Source organism: Anolis carolinensis, chromosome 5, assembly GCF_035594765.1.
Source record: "Anolis carolinensis isolate JA03-04 chromosome 5, rAnoCar3.1.pri, whole genome shotgun sequence".
Taxonomy (NCBI): domain Eukaryota; kingdom Metazoa; phylum Chordata; class Lepidosauria; order Squamata; family Dactyloidae; genus Anolis; species Anolis carolinensis.
In genome coordinates, this window is record NC_085845.1 from 139263858 (window position 1) to 139281792 (window position 17935).

General features: G+C 38.3%; 1 protein-coding gene across 2 annotated transcripts in view; it reads left to right on the plus strand.

Annotated features, from left to right (window-relative positions):
- Positions 1-16705, plus strand: part of asz1 (ankyrin repeat, SAM and basic leucine zipper domain containing 1) — a 37467-nt gene extending 20762 nt beyond the window's left edge. For both annotated transcript variants that reach the window (XM_008111172.3, XM_062982401.1), the window contains 9 exons: positions 6302-6413; positions 7481-7615; positions 9194-9306; positions 9967-10042; positions 10343-10399; positions 10952-11064; positions 13428-13533; positions 14408-14521; positions 16253-16705. In XM_008111172.3, coding sequence (XP_008109379.1) covers positions 6302-6413; positions 7481-7615; positions 9194-9306; positions 9967-10042; positions 10343-10399; positions 10952-11064; positions 13428-13533; positions 14408-14521; positions 16253-16477 — 1051 coding nt within the window. In that variant the 3' untranslated portion in view covers positions 16478-16705. The remainder of the gene's footprint in view (positions 1-6301; positions 6414-7480; positions 7616-9193; positions 9307-9966; positions 10043-10342; positions 10400-10951; positions 11065-13427; positions 13534-14407; positions 14522-16252) is intronic.
- The last annotated feature ends 1230 nt before the right edge of the window (positions 16706-17935 follow it).

The following is a 17935-nucleotide window of genomic DNA, read 5'->3' on the forward strand; positions in this document are numbered from 1 at the left end:
TGTTGTGTCTTACAGATGAACTTCTCTATAGGAAATGTTATTTTGGGATAATCCCTTGTTGGAAAGAAAAATGCATTTTCTTATAATAATTAAATATTTTTGGGGTTAACAACCTCCTTGGCACCTCATGGTGCATGCTTCTTCTCTCCACCATGTTTGACCTATATTTATTTGTTGTTGAGGCTATTGTTTCTTTTCCATGCTTGGGAAGTACAGTGAACTGTTATTTTTCCCCATATGTGATTTTGTTATTGTTGTTTGCCTTCAAGTAATTTCTGGCATATGGTAACTCTAAGGTAAATCTATCAAATGATTTTCTTGGCAAGACATGTTCAAAGGTGTCTGCCATGACCTTCCTTTGAAGCTGGGATAATGTGATTCAGCCAAAAACACCAAGTAGGTTTCTGTGACTTAGTGGGGACTTGTTAATATTTGAAAATAGTCATGATATTCCCTGTTTACTGTTAAACAAAGTTTCTTCCTTTGGCTTGTCTTCCTCCTTCAATAGTGTTACCAACAGATGATCACAGTTCCTTATCAGATGAAGTTTTAGTGACTTTGAGTAGAATAGTATTACATCCTAATGTTGAGGTGGTGATTCATTCCTGTGCGTAACAACTTCCATTGTGCATTGTTCAGTTTCATTTTATTGTTAGCAACTGACGTCACAAGTATATTACAGTAGCTTTAAAATGCATACTAAGAACATAGGAAGAACCTGGCTGACCAAAGGTCTATTCTTGTATTCATTTTCCTACATTTGCCAGACAGAGACTTCTGGCAACTGTATAAGCAGAATATGCAGGAACTAGTCTTTTCCCTGATCTGATGCTCCTCACTCTTCAATGACCAGGAGGTTCCATTTAATTAACCATTGAGCAGGACAATGGAGACTTTGGTAACCACAGAGTCTGATCTTAATGGAAATTATGGTAATGTGATCAAAGTTGTCTCCAATGTACCTATGAAGAACTGTATATGCATTCCCTTAATGAAAATTATTTTTAATGAGACTTACCAAGCAGTCTTAAGAATGAGAGATTTTGCTGAACTACCAAATAAGAGATGCTGGTAAAAGCTGATTTCTCCTCTAGGGAGCTTCTCAAGAAAGTGTCACACCCAATAATCCAAGCTGGTATCATCTGTTGAGCAAACATTTGTTGGATAAATCTGGACCTTTGAGGAGTCCCGGGACCTTTGTAAGAAACCTTTCTCTCAGGTTACTTCTATGCAGGTCACCATCCTTTCTGTTGACTACGACAACTGGTTTCTTAGAGGATAGATTGTAGGTTCTGATTACCTTTCCTCCTTACTGTTGAAAGACTTGGCCACCTTTGATTCATACTCAGGAAGAGCAAATCTGTAACTTGCCTTTCGCTCAACCTCTTTTTTGTGAGAAGGCAGATTTAGGTCTGGGCAAATAGAACATCAGACACACAGTCTTCTTTGCACTGCAACAGATATGTTACCTCCTCCAAGACAATCAACCTGTTTGTTCCACCTTCTGACTTAACTGGCTTACCTTTTCTTCTGTTTACATGGCCCCTCATAGAAAGCACACTCACTATTCCGTGGCTTCAGTCAGACTGCCTTTTTATTTTGTTTCTTCTTAGTTCCTTGGAGGAAAAGGTATCTGAATCCACGTAACTCTTCTGAATAAAGACCTAACTCAGACTTTTGGGTCAGCTCATCTCCTTTGACCTAAAATCATTATAGACATTCCACAAAAACAGCAGCCATGTTAGAAAACTTCTCCAGTACTGTCCTTTTGGCAGAAATTTGTAGAACAAGTATGTGGGTAAGGGCCCCTACTTTTAATAAACAATGATAGACGGATTTGTTTGTGTCTTCAGCAGCAATCTCTGGCAGACATATCCAACAAGTCCCTCAGTAGACATGAACCATAGACTATGGAGCAATTCATGCCTCTCTCATTTTCCCAGCCCTTAACAAATGGCTTCCTAGTGCAGGATAAAGATAGGGTTTCTTCTGGAAAAGTCCAAAAGGAGGCATCTGGGTAACCCTTCAAGTAAATGATGAATGTCCTAGATCCATTTTCCTGTGGCATTTTTGCATTGGATTTCACATTCCCCATTGGTTTCTTGCAACGACTTGCTTCTGCTTCTCCTCATAAGCACATAAATGTTATCTCACACATTTGTAGTACATGAGATATCTTCTCACATTTCTTCTGTTGAGGAATTTTCTTTCACATATAGATTATTTTCCTACATTTCAGTAAGGTAAAGGTAAAGGTTTCCTTTGACGTTAAGTCCAGTCATGTCTGACTCTGGGGGTTGGTGCTCATCTCCATTTCTAAACCGAAGAGCCGGCGTTGTCCGTAGACACTTCCAAGGTCATGTGGCCGGCATGACTGCATGGAGTGCCGTTACCTTCCCGCCGGAGCGGTACCTATTGATCTACTCACATTTGTATGTTTTCGAACTGCTAGGTTTGCAGAAGCTGGAGCTAACAGTGGGCGCTCAAGCCGCTCCCGGGATTTGAACCTGGGACCTTTTAGTCTGCAAGTTCAGCAGCTCAGCACTTTAACGCACTTCGCCACCGGGTGAAGTGTGTATTTGGTAGCAATTCCAATATATTACAAGTATTTGGTAACAATTCCAATATATTTCATTACTTCAGAATGGCCGTTTTATTCTTTTAATTTTAATATTTTAATATCCAATGTTTTAATTTTATAACTGCTTTTTCAATCTTATGTTTATAATTTTATTAATGTTTGGTATTGTGCGTAATTTGTGTTGTTTTAAGTATGGTGTTAGCTAACCATACTTGAATCTCATTATTGGGAGAAAAGTAAGATATAGAATAAAATGAGAAGGAGCAGCATTGTTTCAGATTTTACATTTCTAATTCTATCTGTGCAGAGAGTGTTCTAACTCAGTCTGTGAATTTCAGTCAGGGAATCTTACCTATATTCTTTGAATTGAATGAAGCCAAGAGTGCTTGTGTCTTCTGTGTAGGGATATACACTATATCCTAACTGCTACAGCCTGACTACCTTTATAGTTGTCACAAACATTTGCTTTTCTAGTTGAAGAACTATGCTTCTCAGATGAGGCCATTTCAGAAAACCAAAATGCGAAATCCTGCCTTCTTGGAGAAGCTAGCTCTGCTAGATTTTACTACACCACTTTGCCCTTGTTTTGTTATTTTTCTACTTACAATGACAGGATGCAAGCATTCAGTGCTGCACCTTTTATCTATCTTGCCTTTTATTTTTTACATAGGTAAATACAGTAGAGTCTCGGTTATCTGACTTCCAGTTATCCGACACCCTGGGGCCGCCCTCCCTCGTTCGCCCTCCCAGCTGGGTCCTGGTTCTGCGCAAGTGAGGGAGGGAGGGTGGCAGCGGCAGAAGCAGGAGTCTGGCCTGCCCCTCCTGCCTCCTCCAGCAGCTGCCACCTTTGCCGCCCTCCCTCATTCACCCAACCTCCCTTGCTCACTCACCGGCCGGGTCCTGGTTCTGCCGCCGCTGCCAGGATCCAGCCCGGTGAGTGAGTGAGATTAGCGAGGGAGGGAAGGTGAGTGAGTGAGAGAGGGAGTGCGAGCAACAAAGGTGGCAGCGACAGCAGAAGCAGGAGCCTGGAAGAGGTGGCCAGGCTTCTGCTGCCACCGCTGCACCTTTACCACCCTCCCTCACTCACCTGCCCTCCCTCGCTCACTCACTGGGCCGGGTCCTGGTTCTGCCACCGCTGCCAGGACTCAGCCTGGTGAGTGAGAGAGAGAGGGAGGGTGGGAGACAAAGGCAGCAGTGGTGGCAGAAGCAGGAGCCTGGGAGAGGCAGCCAGGCTCCTGCTTCTGCTGCTGTCGCTACCTTTGCTACCCTCCCTCGATTGCCCACTCACCGGTGCCGGGTCTTAGCGGCAAAGGCAGTGGCAGCAGAACCAGGACCCGGCTGGTGAGTGAGCGGGTGAGTGAGGGAGGACAGCAAAGGCAGTGGCTGCCACTGCACCTTTACCGCTGGGACAAGCAGGGTAGGGAACCATGGCCTGGAGGAAGCAGAAAAGGGGAGGCCAGGGAGTGAGCGATCCCTCCCTGTTATCCAACATTTTCACTTATCTGACATTCTGCCTGCCTGTTTATGTCGGATAACCAAGACTACTGTATGTTTTTAACTTTTGATTTCTACAGTGCAGAGCATGAAATGTAACAGGCACAATGCTACTAATACTTTTCACAAATTTTAACAGATTTCCCACTACAATTTCAATGTAATGTAATTGTATATCAAGTCTTTTTACTCAGTCTTTATCTTTTGGGACTTGTGATACTGGGTATATAGGTTGCGCATGCATCGTCAGGTTATTTGTCAACCTGTAGTGACTTCATGAAGTTTTCTCAGACAAGGAATACTCAAAGGTGGTTTTGCCAGTTCCTTCTAAAATACAGCCTACAACATCTAGTATTTGTTGTGTGGTTCTTATCCTAGTACCACAGCTGACTCTGCTTAGCTTCCAAGATCAGAAAGTATCTGGTGCTTTTAGGGCAGTGATTCCTAAACACTATTCTTCCAGATGTTTTGTGTTACAACTACTAGAAGCCTTCAATGCCTTGGCTAGGCTTCTGATATTGGGCATGCCAAAACTGTATTTTACAGCGCAACTAAACATACACTGCTGTAATCTCAAATGATATTTCTTCACTATAGGTTATAAATTCATTTTCATTTCAGAGTTGAATTCAGATATATGGCAACTTACTTCTGCCCTGTCATAGTTTTATGCAAATCTTTATTTTTTTCGCCTTTAATTTTATGATACCTTTGTTTCTTTGGGACACCTTCAGGAAGGAAAACCTAAGTTGCACATTTGCTAAGACAGTTTTTAAGCCCACTCAGCTTTCCAATGTGTTTCTATGGATCCCTCTAGTGGTCTGTAATATAACTAACACAGTGAACAAAAGAATGTTTATGTTTAAAATTAATTTCATCATGCTTTTTCTTTAAGCAGGACAGTTCTACTAGTATTTGTTATAGAGCAGAAAACTGTAGTGAAATGCAGCTAAGTGGCTGTGTGTTTCTGCTGTACAGTTTTATGACTTATTTTCATATCTTTGCAATGGTGATATGATTATGTTAGCACTTCAGTGCAATGTTTGGCAATTAATTCTATCAGCTGCTTTTAAACAACCATATCTTGAACTTGTTCTTTCAAACATTAAACTTTATTGCCCAACTATTATTTTAGATCAAAGTCTGTTGTTTAAGTAGCAATAAAATTACTAAATAAGTGCTTCTAAGTCATTTGTTGGTGAAGAAAAGCTATTGTGGTTTCAGGTGCTAGTTTACTCAGCATCATACTCAACACCCAAAGTTTCTACATTATAAAGTTATAGCAATAGTTGGAAAATAATATGCCACTATTTAATTAATTACAGCTGTAAATCAAGTTGGTGCCTAAAGGTAAAGGTTTCCCCTGATGTTAAGTCCAGTCGTGTCCGACTCTGGGGGTTGGTGCTCATCTCCATTTCTAAGCTGAAGAGACGGCGTTGTCCGTAGACACCTCCAAGGTCATGTGGCCGGCATGACTGCATGGAGCGCCGTTACCTTCCCGCTGGAGCGGTACCTATTGATCTACTCACATTTGCATGTTTTCGAACTACTAGGTTGGCAGAAGCTGGAGCTAATAGAGGGCGCTCACTCCGCTCCCCAAATCCAGGCATCAACCAACTTGCTTACTGGGCAGTGATTCTCATGGAATGATTGGAGATAACCACAGGGGCAATTTCCCACTCCGCATATTCTGCATGATATCAAGGCTCTGGGATCAGCATCAAGACCTACTCCACTGCAGGAGTTTTGGGTCTCCCTTAGGGCAGCCCACTGTCTTTCCAGCTAGCAGATATGTGTATCCTGGATGTATGACCCAACTGTCCCCACACACTCAGTAGTTGCTTCAAACACAAACAACTGCCTAGCTACTCCAGACAAGCCATAAATGCAGGGTGGGTTGGTGGGAAGATGGTCAGACTCCAACAGCTGAGCTCCTGGAGGCATCTCCCTTCATAACTTCCATGGCCTGACCAAAGTGAAAATACATGGCAGGAACATCTGGGCTAACCATCTAATTGGTTCAAACCCTCTGGTTTAAACTGATTGACTGCTTGTCTCTTGCGTGCCACTTGAGCAATCCTTGCTGCCAGGATGGATGCTGCTTTGCCTGCGCCAGGGTGCAACATTGCTGCATGTAGAGTTGCATACTCCAGTATTAATTAATAACAGAATAACAAATATTTGGATTGAGAACACTGTTAACAGGTGCTATGGATTGTTTCCTAGAAAGAAAATGACTCCACTAATGTATGCAGCCCGTGAAGGTCATCCTCAAGTTGTTTCTCTTCTAGCTGCTCGTGGATCACATATAAATGCCCAAGACGAAAGTGGTTACACCGTAAGTTTGCAGTATTAAGTTGGTTCTTTGCTGATTTTTACACATAGTCTAAGAATCTTCAAAGGGGCGTAAGCTTCATCTTAAATTATTGACAAATGGTATGGTAGCAAACATGTTACTATTCATAGTCCTTGGTTTTGTTTTGTTTTTCTCATCCTTAAATGAGGAGAAGTAATAATGTTATAAACTCGGATTGTAAAGTGGTCTGGGCCCCTAACCCATTCAGTCTGCAGGCGGCCACTCCAATTAGTTGTCCCAAATGTTAACTTTTTTATTCATTTTGTTGTCCCCAGTTTTGAGAAACTTGTGTAACTAAAAAAAATTCCAAAGGAAACCTAAAAGTGAATGAAGGTACTCCAGGATAGTATACTTTGTAGAATCAAGGACTGCAGTAGAAAGGGGGATTTAGTAGCAGTCAGGGACACTTCTCCCCTCTTTGTTGTCTGTGGAGCTTAACTCCAGACTGAAGCCACAGGAAGCTTTAAACTCTGGTTCATATGTCTTCTCTTCCTACTCTATATTCCTTTTTCTGGTGATTGTTTTAACTTTTGGGAAGAGAGCAATTTTTAACTGAGATGTGAAGACAAGACAAATATACACTGTATATACTCATGTATATGTCAACTTCATGTATAAGTTGAGGGCAGATTTTGAGACGAATATTTTGGATTTTATTATCACCTGTGCATAAGTTGAGGGTCATTACATGGGGAAAAATGGCACTGCTGGCACTTTTTAAGTCAAACCTTCAAAAAGACAGGAAGCAGTGCCATAGAGAAAGTAGAAGGGATTGATGCATCTTTTGGATTGTCCTGAGATGGACTAAGTTCCCATCTTTCATTATTCTACTCAGAGATGGAAATGGTTAAGTACTTACATTGATCGTTACTTATGCAAGATTTTTGGGTGGATTTTTAAACTAAACTTTCTAGACTTACTTATGAATATAGACAGTATGTCTTGCTGTATAGGAACATTCATTCCAAAGTACCTTATCTGTTGAAATTACTTCTTTGTTCTCAAATTATAAAATGTATACTATCAAAACAACTAATGAATCATTGCAGGCACTAACATGGGCGGCTCGCTATGGACATAAAAAAGTAGTGTTCAGGTTACTTGAACTCGGAGCTGATAAATCAATACAGACAAAAGATGGACAGACACCTGGAGAAATTGCAAAAAACAACAATCATTCAGAGGTATTTCTACTTTTACAATATCATGCAAAATGTATCTACTTTGAAGCTGATTTTGCATTAGAGTTCCATGCAGTGATATAGTATGAGGCTAACCTTGCTATTCACAGGCATTTTTGAATAATGTTTCTATTTGTGAATATTTGTTTTTAAATAGGGATATATTTAGTTAGAGTAAACCAAGACAGGGCTTTATTTATTTATTTATTTTGTGACAAAAGCATTGCATAATAAATAAGTTTAAAAGTGATAAAATAAAGGAATCACAAGCATCTAAATAGTTTTAGACCAAAACCGGGCAACAGTGACTGCATTGTCCGTAGCTTTAAACAACTCCTCCTCCGTACATGAGGCAGGACATTGTGGGCAAGCATACATATGCGGAGTTGTTTGTTCTGCTCCACAGTCACACAAGGTTGAGGATTCCTCCAGGTAGTGCCATCTTGCCAAGTTGTCTTTTGATCTGCCCACTCTGCTTCTGTTTAGAGACTTCCAAGTTGCCCATTCTTGTTTTGCCCCAGGAGGCAGACGCTCATGGGGGGCCATCCAGTTGGAATTGCCTGGTTTAGCTGCCCAGAGGGATACTCTTGCTGTTGCTGGAGGAACATTCAGAGGAGTGGTAGTTCTCATGAAGCTATTTCTTGAATTCAGTCTACTGGGAGGAGGCTGATAGTCATGCAGTGGATGGCTTTCACAATGTTCGACAGGGCTAATCACTGTAGTATGCATGGAGGAAGGAAACTGAAAATGAATATGCTTTGAAGAATTACTGTACTATTGAAAGTATTGTACAAATCTTTTCAAGCGAGTTGTTCCATTAAATGCAATGTGAGATAGTAAAGAGGCAGGGTACATGGGAACTTAAAACCAAGGAACGAGAACATAGTAAGTGCCTATGACAAAACATATATTACCTATATAGCTTCAGCAGTTGTTTTAGCCTCCAGAATACTCAGCAATCTTTCATCCTCCGTAAAGAAAACTCCAGTATCATATCACTAGCTTTGAATTAAAATCAGGCACTTGAATACTATAATAGTTGAAACAAACTGATGTTATAACCCAAACTCATACATGTTTGGTTTATATTTATCAAGTGTTTAACCAAATGTTTGGTTTATATTTATCATGTATATACTTCTTGGTTTGTTTCTTAGACTGCCTGCATCTTTTATTTACTTCGCTTTTTTAGACCTCTTTGAAGAATCATAATGTTTGAGTTCTATATAAATAAATAATTGCACAAGTAAATAGTCTCTGCCCTAAGAAATGTCTTCACTTATAAAAAAATAAATTATAAAGAAAAAAACCCCCGGTGTGTCTCTCTATTACATTTCTAGAATCCAAACTGAGAGAAAAAGGTCCCTTCTCCCAAAGATTTTATTGATGTATTCATGATGTATTTATTGATGTATCCATTTGTTCAACTTTTGAGATGCCATGAAAAGTTTCTTTATCTTTAGTCATAGAGGCCATTGCAATCTCTTCTGGATTTTTTTTTATCCAATTGCACTTAAGTATATAATAAAAATAGTATTTCCTGTGTAAATAAATGTATTTTTTTTTAAAAAAATTCCTTAGCTTTTTAGTTTACTTTCGTTGATGGCAAATCCTTTTCAAGGACGGTTTCAGAACTTTGTTAAAGGAGAGGCTACTCAGAGTCTTTTGAAAGCAGTCCCTGATGGATTGAAAAGGTAAATATTTTAGTATGATAATAATATCTCCAACTAAAAAAGGGTTTTCTGTAAGCCTTCTCCAATCTGTACCCTCCAGATTTGTTAACTTTTCCTCAGCTAGCTTGCCATCTTGAATTGATCTGGGTTCTTGCTAAACATATGTGGAGGGTATCAAGTCGGTAAAAGTAGGGTTACTGACCCAAAAATGTATCCATTGTGCAATTTTAATCACATTCTAGTATGCACTGCTATTGTGAGATATATCTATGCTCTATATATATTTTGGTATTTTTAGCTTTTCTGCCCAAAACTTTTCTTGTGATGCCCTACATGAACAGAACAAAAAAGTTGAATGCTTATGTGGGTTGGAGGGATTTCTCGAGATCAAGGCACTCCACAGGCATCACTGAACCCTTGGAGTAGTGTAAGAATTTTCAGAATTCCCCCTGTCTTCTTAGATCACAGTCCTAATTAGTGAAGATGACCAAGGGTTGGCTGAGTTGATTACAGAACCTTTTTAGGCTAGTGATGATTTAGGATGTTCATTGCCTTGATTTGGTTTTATGCCACTTTTGTGACAGTGTTCCTTGAACAGAACTTTAGAACTGGTGTAACATAGCTAATTCTTTATTTAGAATACCTGCATTTTATAATAATGGAACCTGTATATCTATATAGATCTTATGCAGCTTTTGGTGACCTGGAAGTGTTTTTACATGGCTTTGGGCTAGAACACATAACGGAGATATTAAACGTGAGTTTTTAAATTGAAAACATACCTGGATGATTGCATATATTCTTAATGATCGTGCCATTATTGTAGAAGATCACTATTAAATTTATGATAATATAAGTATTAAAGCTGTTTTGGAAGATGTGAATGTTAAGAGTATTCTGAATATTAACCTAGATTAGGGCTTTGTGTATCTATTATAAATGTACTTAAAGTATGTTATTTGGCTGTGTTTATTGATATCTATGTCATATGCAAGGGAATAATTACCATGAATTCTGGGTTGTAAAAAACCTGATAAAATAATATTGTTTCGTGCAGGAAAGAGGGATAACTTTGAGACAACTTTTGACCATGAGAAAAGAGGACTTCGTAGAGGTTGGCTTATTTCTCCTGTTTCTTAATTTTCTATTTTGTGTAACATTTTAGTGCCTGTGAGTCATTTTTATAGAGGACAAATAATACTGGTTTCTGATACAATGTCCCCTTATTACAGAGGAACCAGTCAGACCATTGGTATGCTAGGACAGAAGTTGCTGTTAGAGTGCACAAAGATGTGTTAAATATGCATTTATGAACGGCTTCGTACCTATAACATTTTCAATTTATTGCTGTAAATTGAAAACATTTGTAACAACATGATTTGAGTGGAGAACATGCATTAGCATTGATAGATCTGATCCTGCTTAGGATCAGATGGGATCTGGTGTTTTTAGGGTATTTAGGCATATTCAATGTATATTTTTAAAATTGGGTTTCTTGTTTTGGTGGAATTAAGGCATATTAGAAAATGATGATCCCTAAAGCCACTATTTTGACTCTTCTAAGATAAAATACAAGTTTGTTTATTAAACATTGCACTTATATTTTAAAAAGTCAAATGTCTTCCAAATCTTGTTCATAAGATATTTTGAACATTTTGTCATTTAGATTGGGATTCAGGATCGGAGAGATCAACAAAAAATCATAGATGCTGCTAAAGAACTGCAGATAGAAGAAATAAAGTTGGAAGAATTGTCAGGAGTGATAAATGTAGAATTCAGGTAAAATCCCACTTTCAAAAGAAATATTAACAAGATAGTAACTAAAACTATTGTTTTTAATTAAATGAACTGAAATCTCACTTGATGGACAGTCAACAGATCCCAGGTCATTATTCTGCACAGGGCACCATTTGTGTAAAATCAAAATGATGTTTCAGACTGAATATCCTACATAAAGCATAACAACAGTAGAATTGGAATGCACATGGTGTGTGAATAGCTGCAATAAGTTTAATTTGTGGTTGGTGTGTATTGGAAAAATCATAACGGTTGGAATCATGTATCAAGAGAGAGGCTATAGAGCACCCACAGTGGTTTGAACTCTGTCATTTACTGGTTAGAAAGAAAGTTGAAGAATGCACCTCCAGATGTGTCAAGTCAGTGTTTCCCCCTCTTTCTGTTCACATAAGGTGAGCACTGAGCTGTCAGCTGTAATCAGTAAAATTGTTGCTGTCGGCATTCCATTATGCATTATTTTGTGTGTGGGTCTTAGAACGGAGCAAAAAGCACTCTTTTTAGTCTTCATTTTAATAGTATATAATTTAGCAGACATTCAAAAGACTTCTCAGTAAACATTAGTTTTAAAAAAGAAGCCTTCTAATGTAGTTACTCATTTCACTCGAAATAATGATTTCTGTTGCATTTTCAATTGCACCTGTGGACCAAATTTGGAGAGTAGTACAAGTCAGTGTGTTAGGTAGATGGATGATACAGATCAAGGAACCCGGATAGTAGGCAGCCATTCCCACTCTTAAGCTATTTGGTATGTCTCTCACTATATTGAGTAAATGGAACATTGGGCATTTACTATGCATGCTCCTTTTTGACAGATGCAATGGGTTAATCCACACATTTCCAGATTGCTGGCTGCCTTACTAATTTGGTCAGTTTTTACATATGAATGACTGGCTCTGGATAACTGACTTCTCTGTGGGTTGTTTATGTCTGTATTATCTTCACATTGTGTAACTCTAGCCAAAAATACATATTCCTTAGCTTTGGATAACATGGGGAAGGGTTAACATCCCTGTTGTGTTTGCTTTGCTGTCTGTGCCCTTGTTCAGAAGATTTCACTTCACTTTCTGTCACTGTGATAATTAGATGTTGAAAAAATACTTGTTGTGGAAACAAGGATTGGCGATAAAGCTTTAATTGAGATACTTTTTCCTTGTGACAACTCTTTCAGGAATGAACCTCCCTTCCGGGGGTTAGATCTCTATCATTTCCTGTTGTCTCACTCCAGTTCCTAACTATGAGTCATTTGTAAGTCGGATGTTTGTAACTCAGGAACTGCCTGTAGTTTGCTGTGTGTTGTGGAAGGGTTGCTGAAGAAATAGTGTTGGAAACTAAATATGCTGTTCCCTGGATTCATTCCAGTGGGGAGTTGTAGAGGTATGCTCACACAAAAATGTAGTTGCTTAATTAATTTTTGATCATAAAGTAAGCATACTTCAATTTGGTCCAGCACTCTGCAGCCAGATTAATAACGAGCGAATTACAGGGAGCGGTCAACCCCCCTGTTTAAGGAGCTTCACTGGCTGCAGTTTATCTTCTGAGCCCAATTCAAGGTGCAGGTTCGGAACCCACCTACCTCCGTGACCGCATTTCCCCCTGTGAACCTGCACGGCCTCTTTGTTCTTCGGGGGAGGCCCTTGTCTTGCTCCCACTACCTTCACAATCGCAGTTGGTAGGGACTAGGAAAAGGGCCTTCTCCATTGTGGCCCCCCGGCTCTGGAATTTCTCCCAGAAAGATCAGGCAAGCCCCTACCCTTCAAATTTTTAGGAAGAGCCTGAAAACATGGCTCTTCCAACAGGCTTTTGGTGAGTGATTCTCGCCCTTAGGTCTAGGGTCTGTCCTACTGATTAACAATATCTCTGTTGCACCTTATTCCATTCCTTTAGTTGGAAATGGCTTTCATGTTTACCTCATCCCAAGCCCTTATCATGATAATTGTTGCGGGTTATTTTTACCTCTCTTCCAGTTTACATTCCTCACTATATGCGCTTTCTTCTGGCCCAGTTCATTTTTTGAGCTTTCACAGGTTTTTATCTAACCATGTTTTATTGTAAATGTGGTTTTTAATATGTTTTATAGATCTGTTTTTACATTGTTGTGTCTTTTACATTGTTTGTAACAATCTGGGCTTGGCCCCATGTTAGCCACTGAGTCCCTTCGGGGAGATGGAGGCGAGGTATAAAAATAAAGTTGTTATTGTTGTTGTTATTATTATTACTGCTGCAAGTTAACTCATCACCAAAAAAATGTTTCAGATATACCTCATTTCCTTTGCTGCTATTTTGATTTTTATAAGTTATTTCTGAGTAACTTTTTGTGTAATTGTTGTCTCATTTTATTGTTGCAGTGGTGATGAGTTACTTTCTTTTCTTCTGAAACTAAACAGACAGTGTATTCAGCTTACCACTGCTGTGCAGAATGTGATTAATCAGTTCCCTACAGATGCTCACAAGGTATTTGTAAAGAAAAATGGTCAGAATACCATTTTGTGATATTTTCTATGTTAACCAAATGGCCATAAATGATACTCCTTTTTGAGGCAACCAGATACAAAACTAGAAATAGTCTTCTATTTCCATGTTTGCTCAAAGAATCAAAGCAGTCTTCTGAAAATTTAGTCCTTTGTCATTACATCTAACTTAGAATATATCCATTTCTGTTTATTAATATTCAGACCAACGATCATACACATTCACACAGATAAAATACTATCTAAAAGACAATGATAAAAAACAGTATAAAAGGTCAGCAGTATAAAACATTATAAAAATACTATATAAAACAATTGGCATGAATATCTTGTCTGTTAAAATCGAATACCATTAATATACAATTTTAATACAATAGCAGTAAGGATAAAATTATTTAGCCTAAATCATTTTCATAATGTTTAAAAACAATTGACTAGATGAGTTTCACCTTTTCATGTCAAGTTCCTGTCACTTTTGCTTTCATATGAATTACTTAAATATTAATTTGACATTGGGAAAAAATGTAATACATTTAATATATTTCTTTGATACATTGCAGCAAATCATTGTAAAATATAAAATAAGATAATTTTACAGTATAAAATACTTCTTAAATGATACACTTATATACCAGATTTAACTTCAGACATTAAACTGTGTCACCTACACATTCAACAGTCCTGATGATTAATTTGTTGTTGGGAGAACGTAATTTACAATCCTTATATTTTCAGTCTTTTATCTGGTAATAGCGCTAATTAGAACTGAGTTCCAGTTAACAGATATATAGAAGTTGTCTTTCAGTTGTCTTGTATAAACTGTGTGTCAGGTGTTTAATCTTGTTTTCTTAAAAAAGCTGGTCCTTGAATGGAGTCCACCTGAGAGCCTCGCTAAAACTTGTGAAGATCTCATTTGCAATGTTGAAGATCTGAATGGAGAAGCTTGTAAATTAAGGAAGCTCATGCAAGAGGTATATACAAATCAACAACCAGAATGTACTGTATTTTACTGTATAATAGTTGCACTTTAAGGGGGAAAAGAGAGGTGCTTATGGTGAAAAAAATGCAGTTATGGGGCTTCCCTCAGCTGGCAGCTGCAAAGGGGAGAGGTCGGCAGGTGGGTGAGGCCTCTCTGTCTCATGCACCTGTCCCTGAGTTGCACCCTTCATACACTCACCTGGGCAGGTGTGTGAGCGAGTGAATAAAGGGGTACAAATATTATGCGAAGAACAGGAAAAATACCAATTTTGGTACCCCACAAAATGGGGATGTGTTGTGTATGCTCTGGTGACTATTATGCAATGAAATATGGTATTTGAAATACAGTAGACTCTCACTTATCCAACATAAACGGGCCAACAGAACGTTGGATAAGCGAATGTGTTGGATAATAAGGAGAGATTAAGAAAAAGCCTATTAAACATCAAAATAGGTTCTGATTTTACAAATTAAGCACCAAAACATCATGTTATACAACACATTTGACAGAAAAAGTAGTTCATTACACATTAATGCTATGTAGTAATTACTGTATTTACGAATTTAGCACCAAAATATCACGATGTATTGAAAACATTGACTACAAAAATGTGTTGGATAATCCAGAACGTTGGATAAGTGAGACTCTACTGTAATCACAAAAATTGCAGATTTGATGTAATGAATATGGGCATGAGATCATATTTTCAAAATTATGCTGTATTTCAGTGATTCCCAACCTTTTTTGGACCAGAGACCACTTGACCAGGGACCATTCTCCAATATTCGTTCCCAAAGAGTTACAAATCAGTTTTTGGTCAACTTTTCGGTTTGGTTATTTGGGGTGCTGATTCAGAAATTGTATTGGATAGATCACCTCAGCTCTAGTTTCTGATACAGAACATATGCCATCCAGTAGTCGCCATCTGCTCACCCACAGAAAACCATATTTAATAATCTAGAGCTGATGTGGTCTATCCAGTGCTATTTTCTGAATCAGCACCCCAGTTAACCCCAGGAGCAGGCCCTAAGAAAAAAAAGACACAAAGAAAATAATGTTTTTTGGTTGAGCTGTGTTATTATCTGTAGTAGTAACAGTGAGGCCGCTAACTATATTTTAGTTCTTGCAGATCACTGGTGGTCCATGGACCACAGTGCTCTATTTAAATGTATTTCAACTAAATTTTGTGAATATACCTGCAAAAATGGTTGGGGAGAGAGAAAGAATTAAAAGGAGATAATGGTGGTGGTGGTGGTGGTGGTGGTGGTGGTGATGATGATGATGATGATGATGATGATGATGATGATGAAAATTAAAACTCTTATCCCAGAATATAGTCCTTAAATCTGGAAGCCACACAAGCTTTTTATGATGTGCTTTAGGGATGAGCCAAACAAGTGTAGCCCACAAATTGCATATATAGCTATTGGGATCCCCAAGTGTGTCCTTGGAACTCTAGAAAACTGCAGATTCTCAATTAAAAATAGTCCCAGACCTCTGTTCTAGATTGTCAATCTTACACAGAAGAGTTGATTTTTTTATCAACTCGTAGTAAACCTTGTCCCATGGTCTCTCTTTATGGTTTTTGGTGGAGAAAAGCAGATGGAAATATGCTATCTTTTCAAGCAGGTCCGTACTAGGAGTTTTAGATATCTTAATTTTGAAGATGCCTTGCTATGGTGTAGACACCTCATTATGTTTTTGCTTCATAATTTTTCTCTAGTTACATGATGTACAAAAGGACAATCCTTGTCAAATACAGCCTCTGGCGAAGAAGAGGAGGTGGGAAAAGACTTTTTTAAAAATGGTAGCAGTGACAGTAATTGGATCCGGTTGTGTGTTTTTTATCAGCAAGTTTACTTTAAGAAACGTTACAGCTGAGCCAGAGTCATCTTTATATCTTTTAAATAGACCTATTAAAATGTGGTGGTTTTCCCCCCAATATTAAGAACTTAGAATAAAAATCCTATTGACTTACATTGTCATTCATTGTTAATTCAATTTATATCAGTACAAGTGCTTCAGTTTCCACTCCTTAGTCTAAATCAATAGAGAGCAATGTATAACAGATTCTACAAAATATTGACAAACTGTCTGCATTTATAATTTTTATATAACATTCAGTTTTTGTTTTTATGACAAATAAATCTTGGTTATTGTGTTAGCCTACTACGAATTCATTTGTGTGTGTCAGCTTTTTAAGTGGGTTGTGTATTGCTGAATAGCAATCAAATATTGCAAGAGATGGCTTACTGAAGAGAACTGTTGAATGTTTTAATGTCCTTCATTTTATAAAAATTAAAAGCATTCTTTTGCTGTGGAGATTGGCCACACTTCAGCCATGACCTAGACCCTGATTCTTTTTTTCTTGCACTGGAATAATTTCTATATGAAAAAAGAATCATTTGTAGAGTCATAAATCTTGTCTGGAGGGATAAACCTTCCTCACTCTTTGTTATGCTTGCTGTACAGATTATCAGTATGAATGAAAACAACACATAGTATGGATCTGCATTTAGGAAAGCTGGGATCATATATCTTAGATCATTGAACAGCAGTTGGCTTTGTAAACAGAGATGTAATACAAGAACTATGGGGCATAGGGTTGATATAGCTTGCAAGGAAAAATGAAAAATGTCAGGAACATTCTTGTATTCAAGGTTTATAGGCTATTAAGCCATGCTAAGTCCCTTTGGGAAGATGGGTGGGATGTAAATAAAGTTGATGATGATGATTGCCTTGAAATTTAAAGCATTTTTTCTGACCTAGAAGTTTCATCATCCAGTAATATAATTTCATTTTGGATTGTCTTATCATAAGGTTTTCAAGGTGGTATCTGAGACTTGCTTTGCCCAAGTTTTCTGTATCCTTAGAAGTTTTTTCCCCCAATTTGGAAGGTTTCAGAGTTTTATTTCCACCAAATCTGGGCAGAGGGACATGACATGATCCTGCCGATTGCATAGGCTGGGTCTGTAAAGTAATCCCTAGCTCTTAAGCTCTAAAAGACAAAAAATGACCATCAACAACAGGGCCAGAAGCCAGACCACCATATATATAAAAACACTACAGGAATGAAAGCAACTAATATTGGAACAACCCAAAGGTCTGGCCAGTAGAAAAGCTTTGTACTTGACATTGAAAATCTAGTTCATGGCAAGGCAAGCCTTTCTGTGAACAAAATTCCACTGAAAAAATGCTGCTGAATTCTGTGGTCAATTTAGCATTCCATTAGTAGTAGTTACGGAAATTCTCTTTCCTTCCTCTCCCCTCCACTCTTTATCAGTTGGTTACTTCCTGTTCTTTAAACATGCCGTTTTTTGCTTCACCACCATCACCAAAGCAACCACCATGAAGGGGCAAAATTGTATTTAAAAGACAAATTCTGCTCCCTCAGAGGATTCATCTG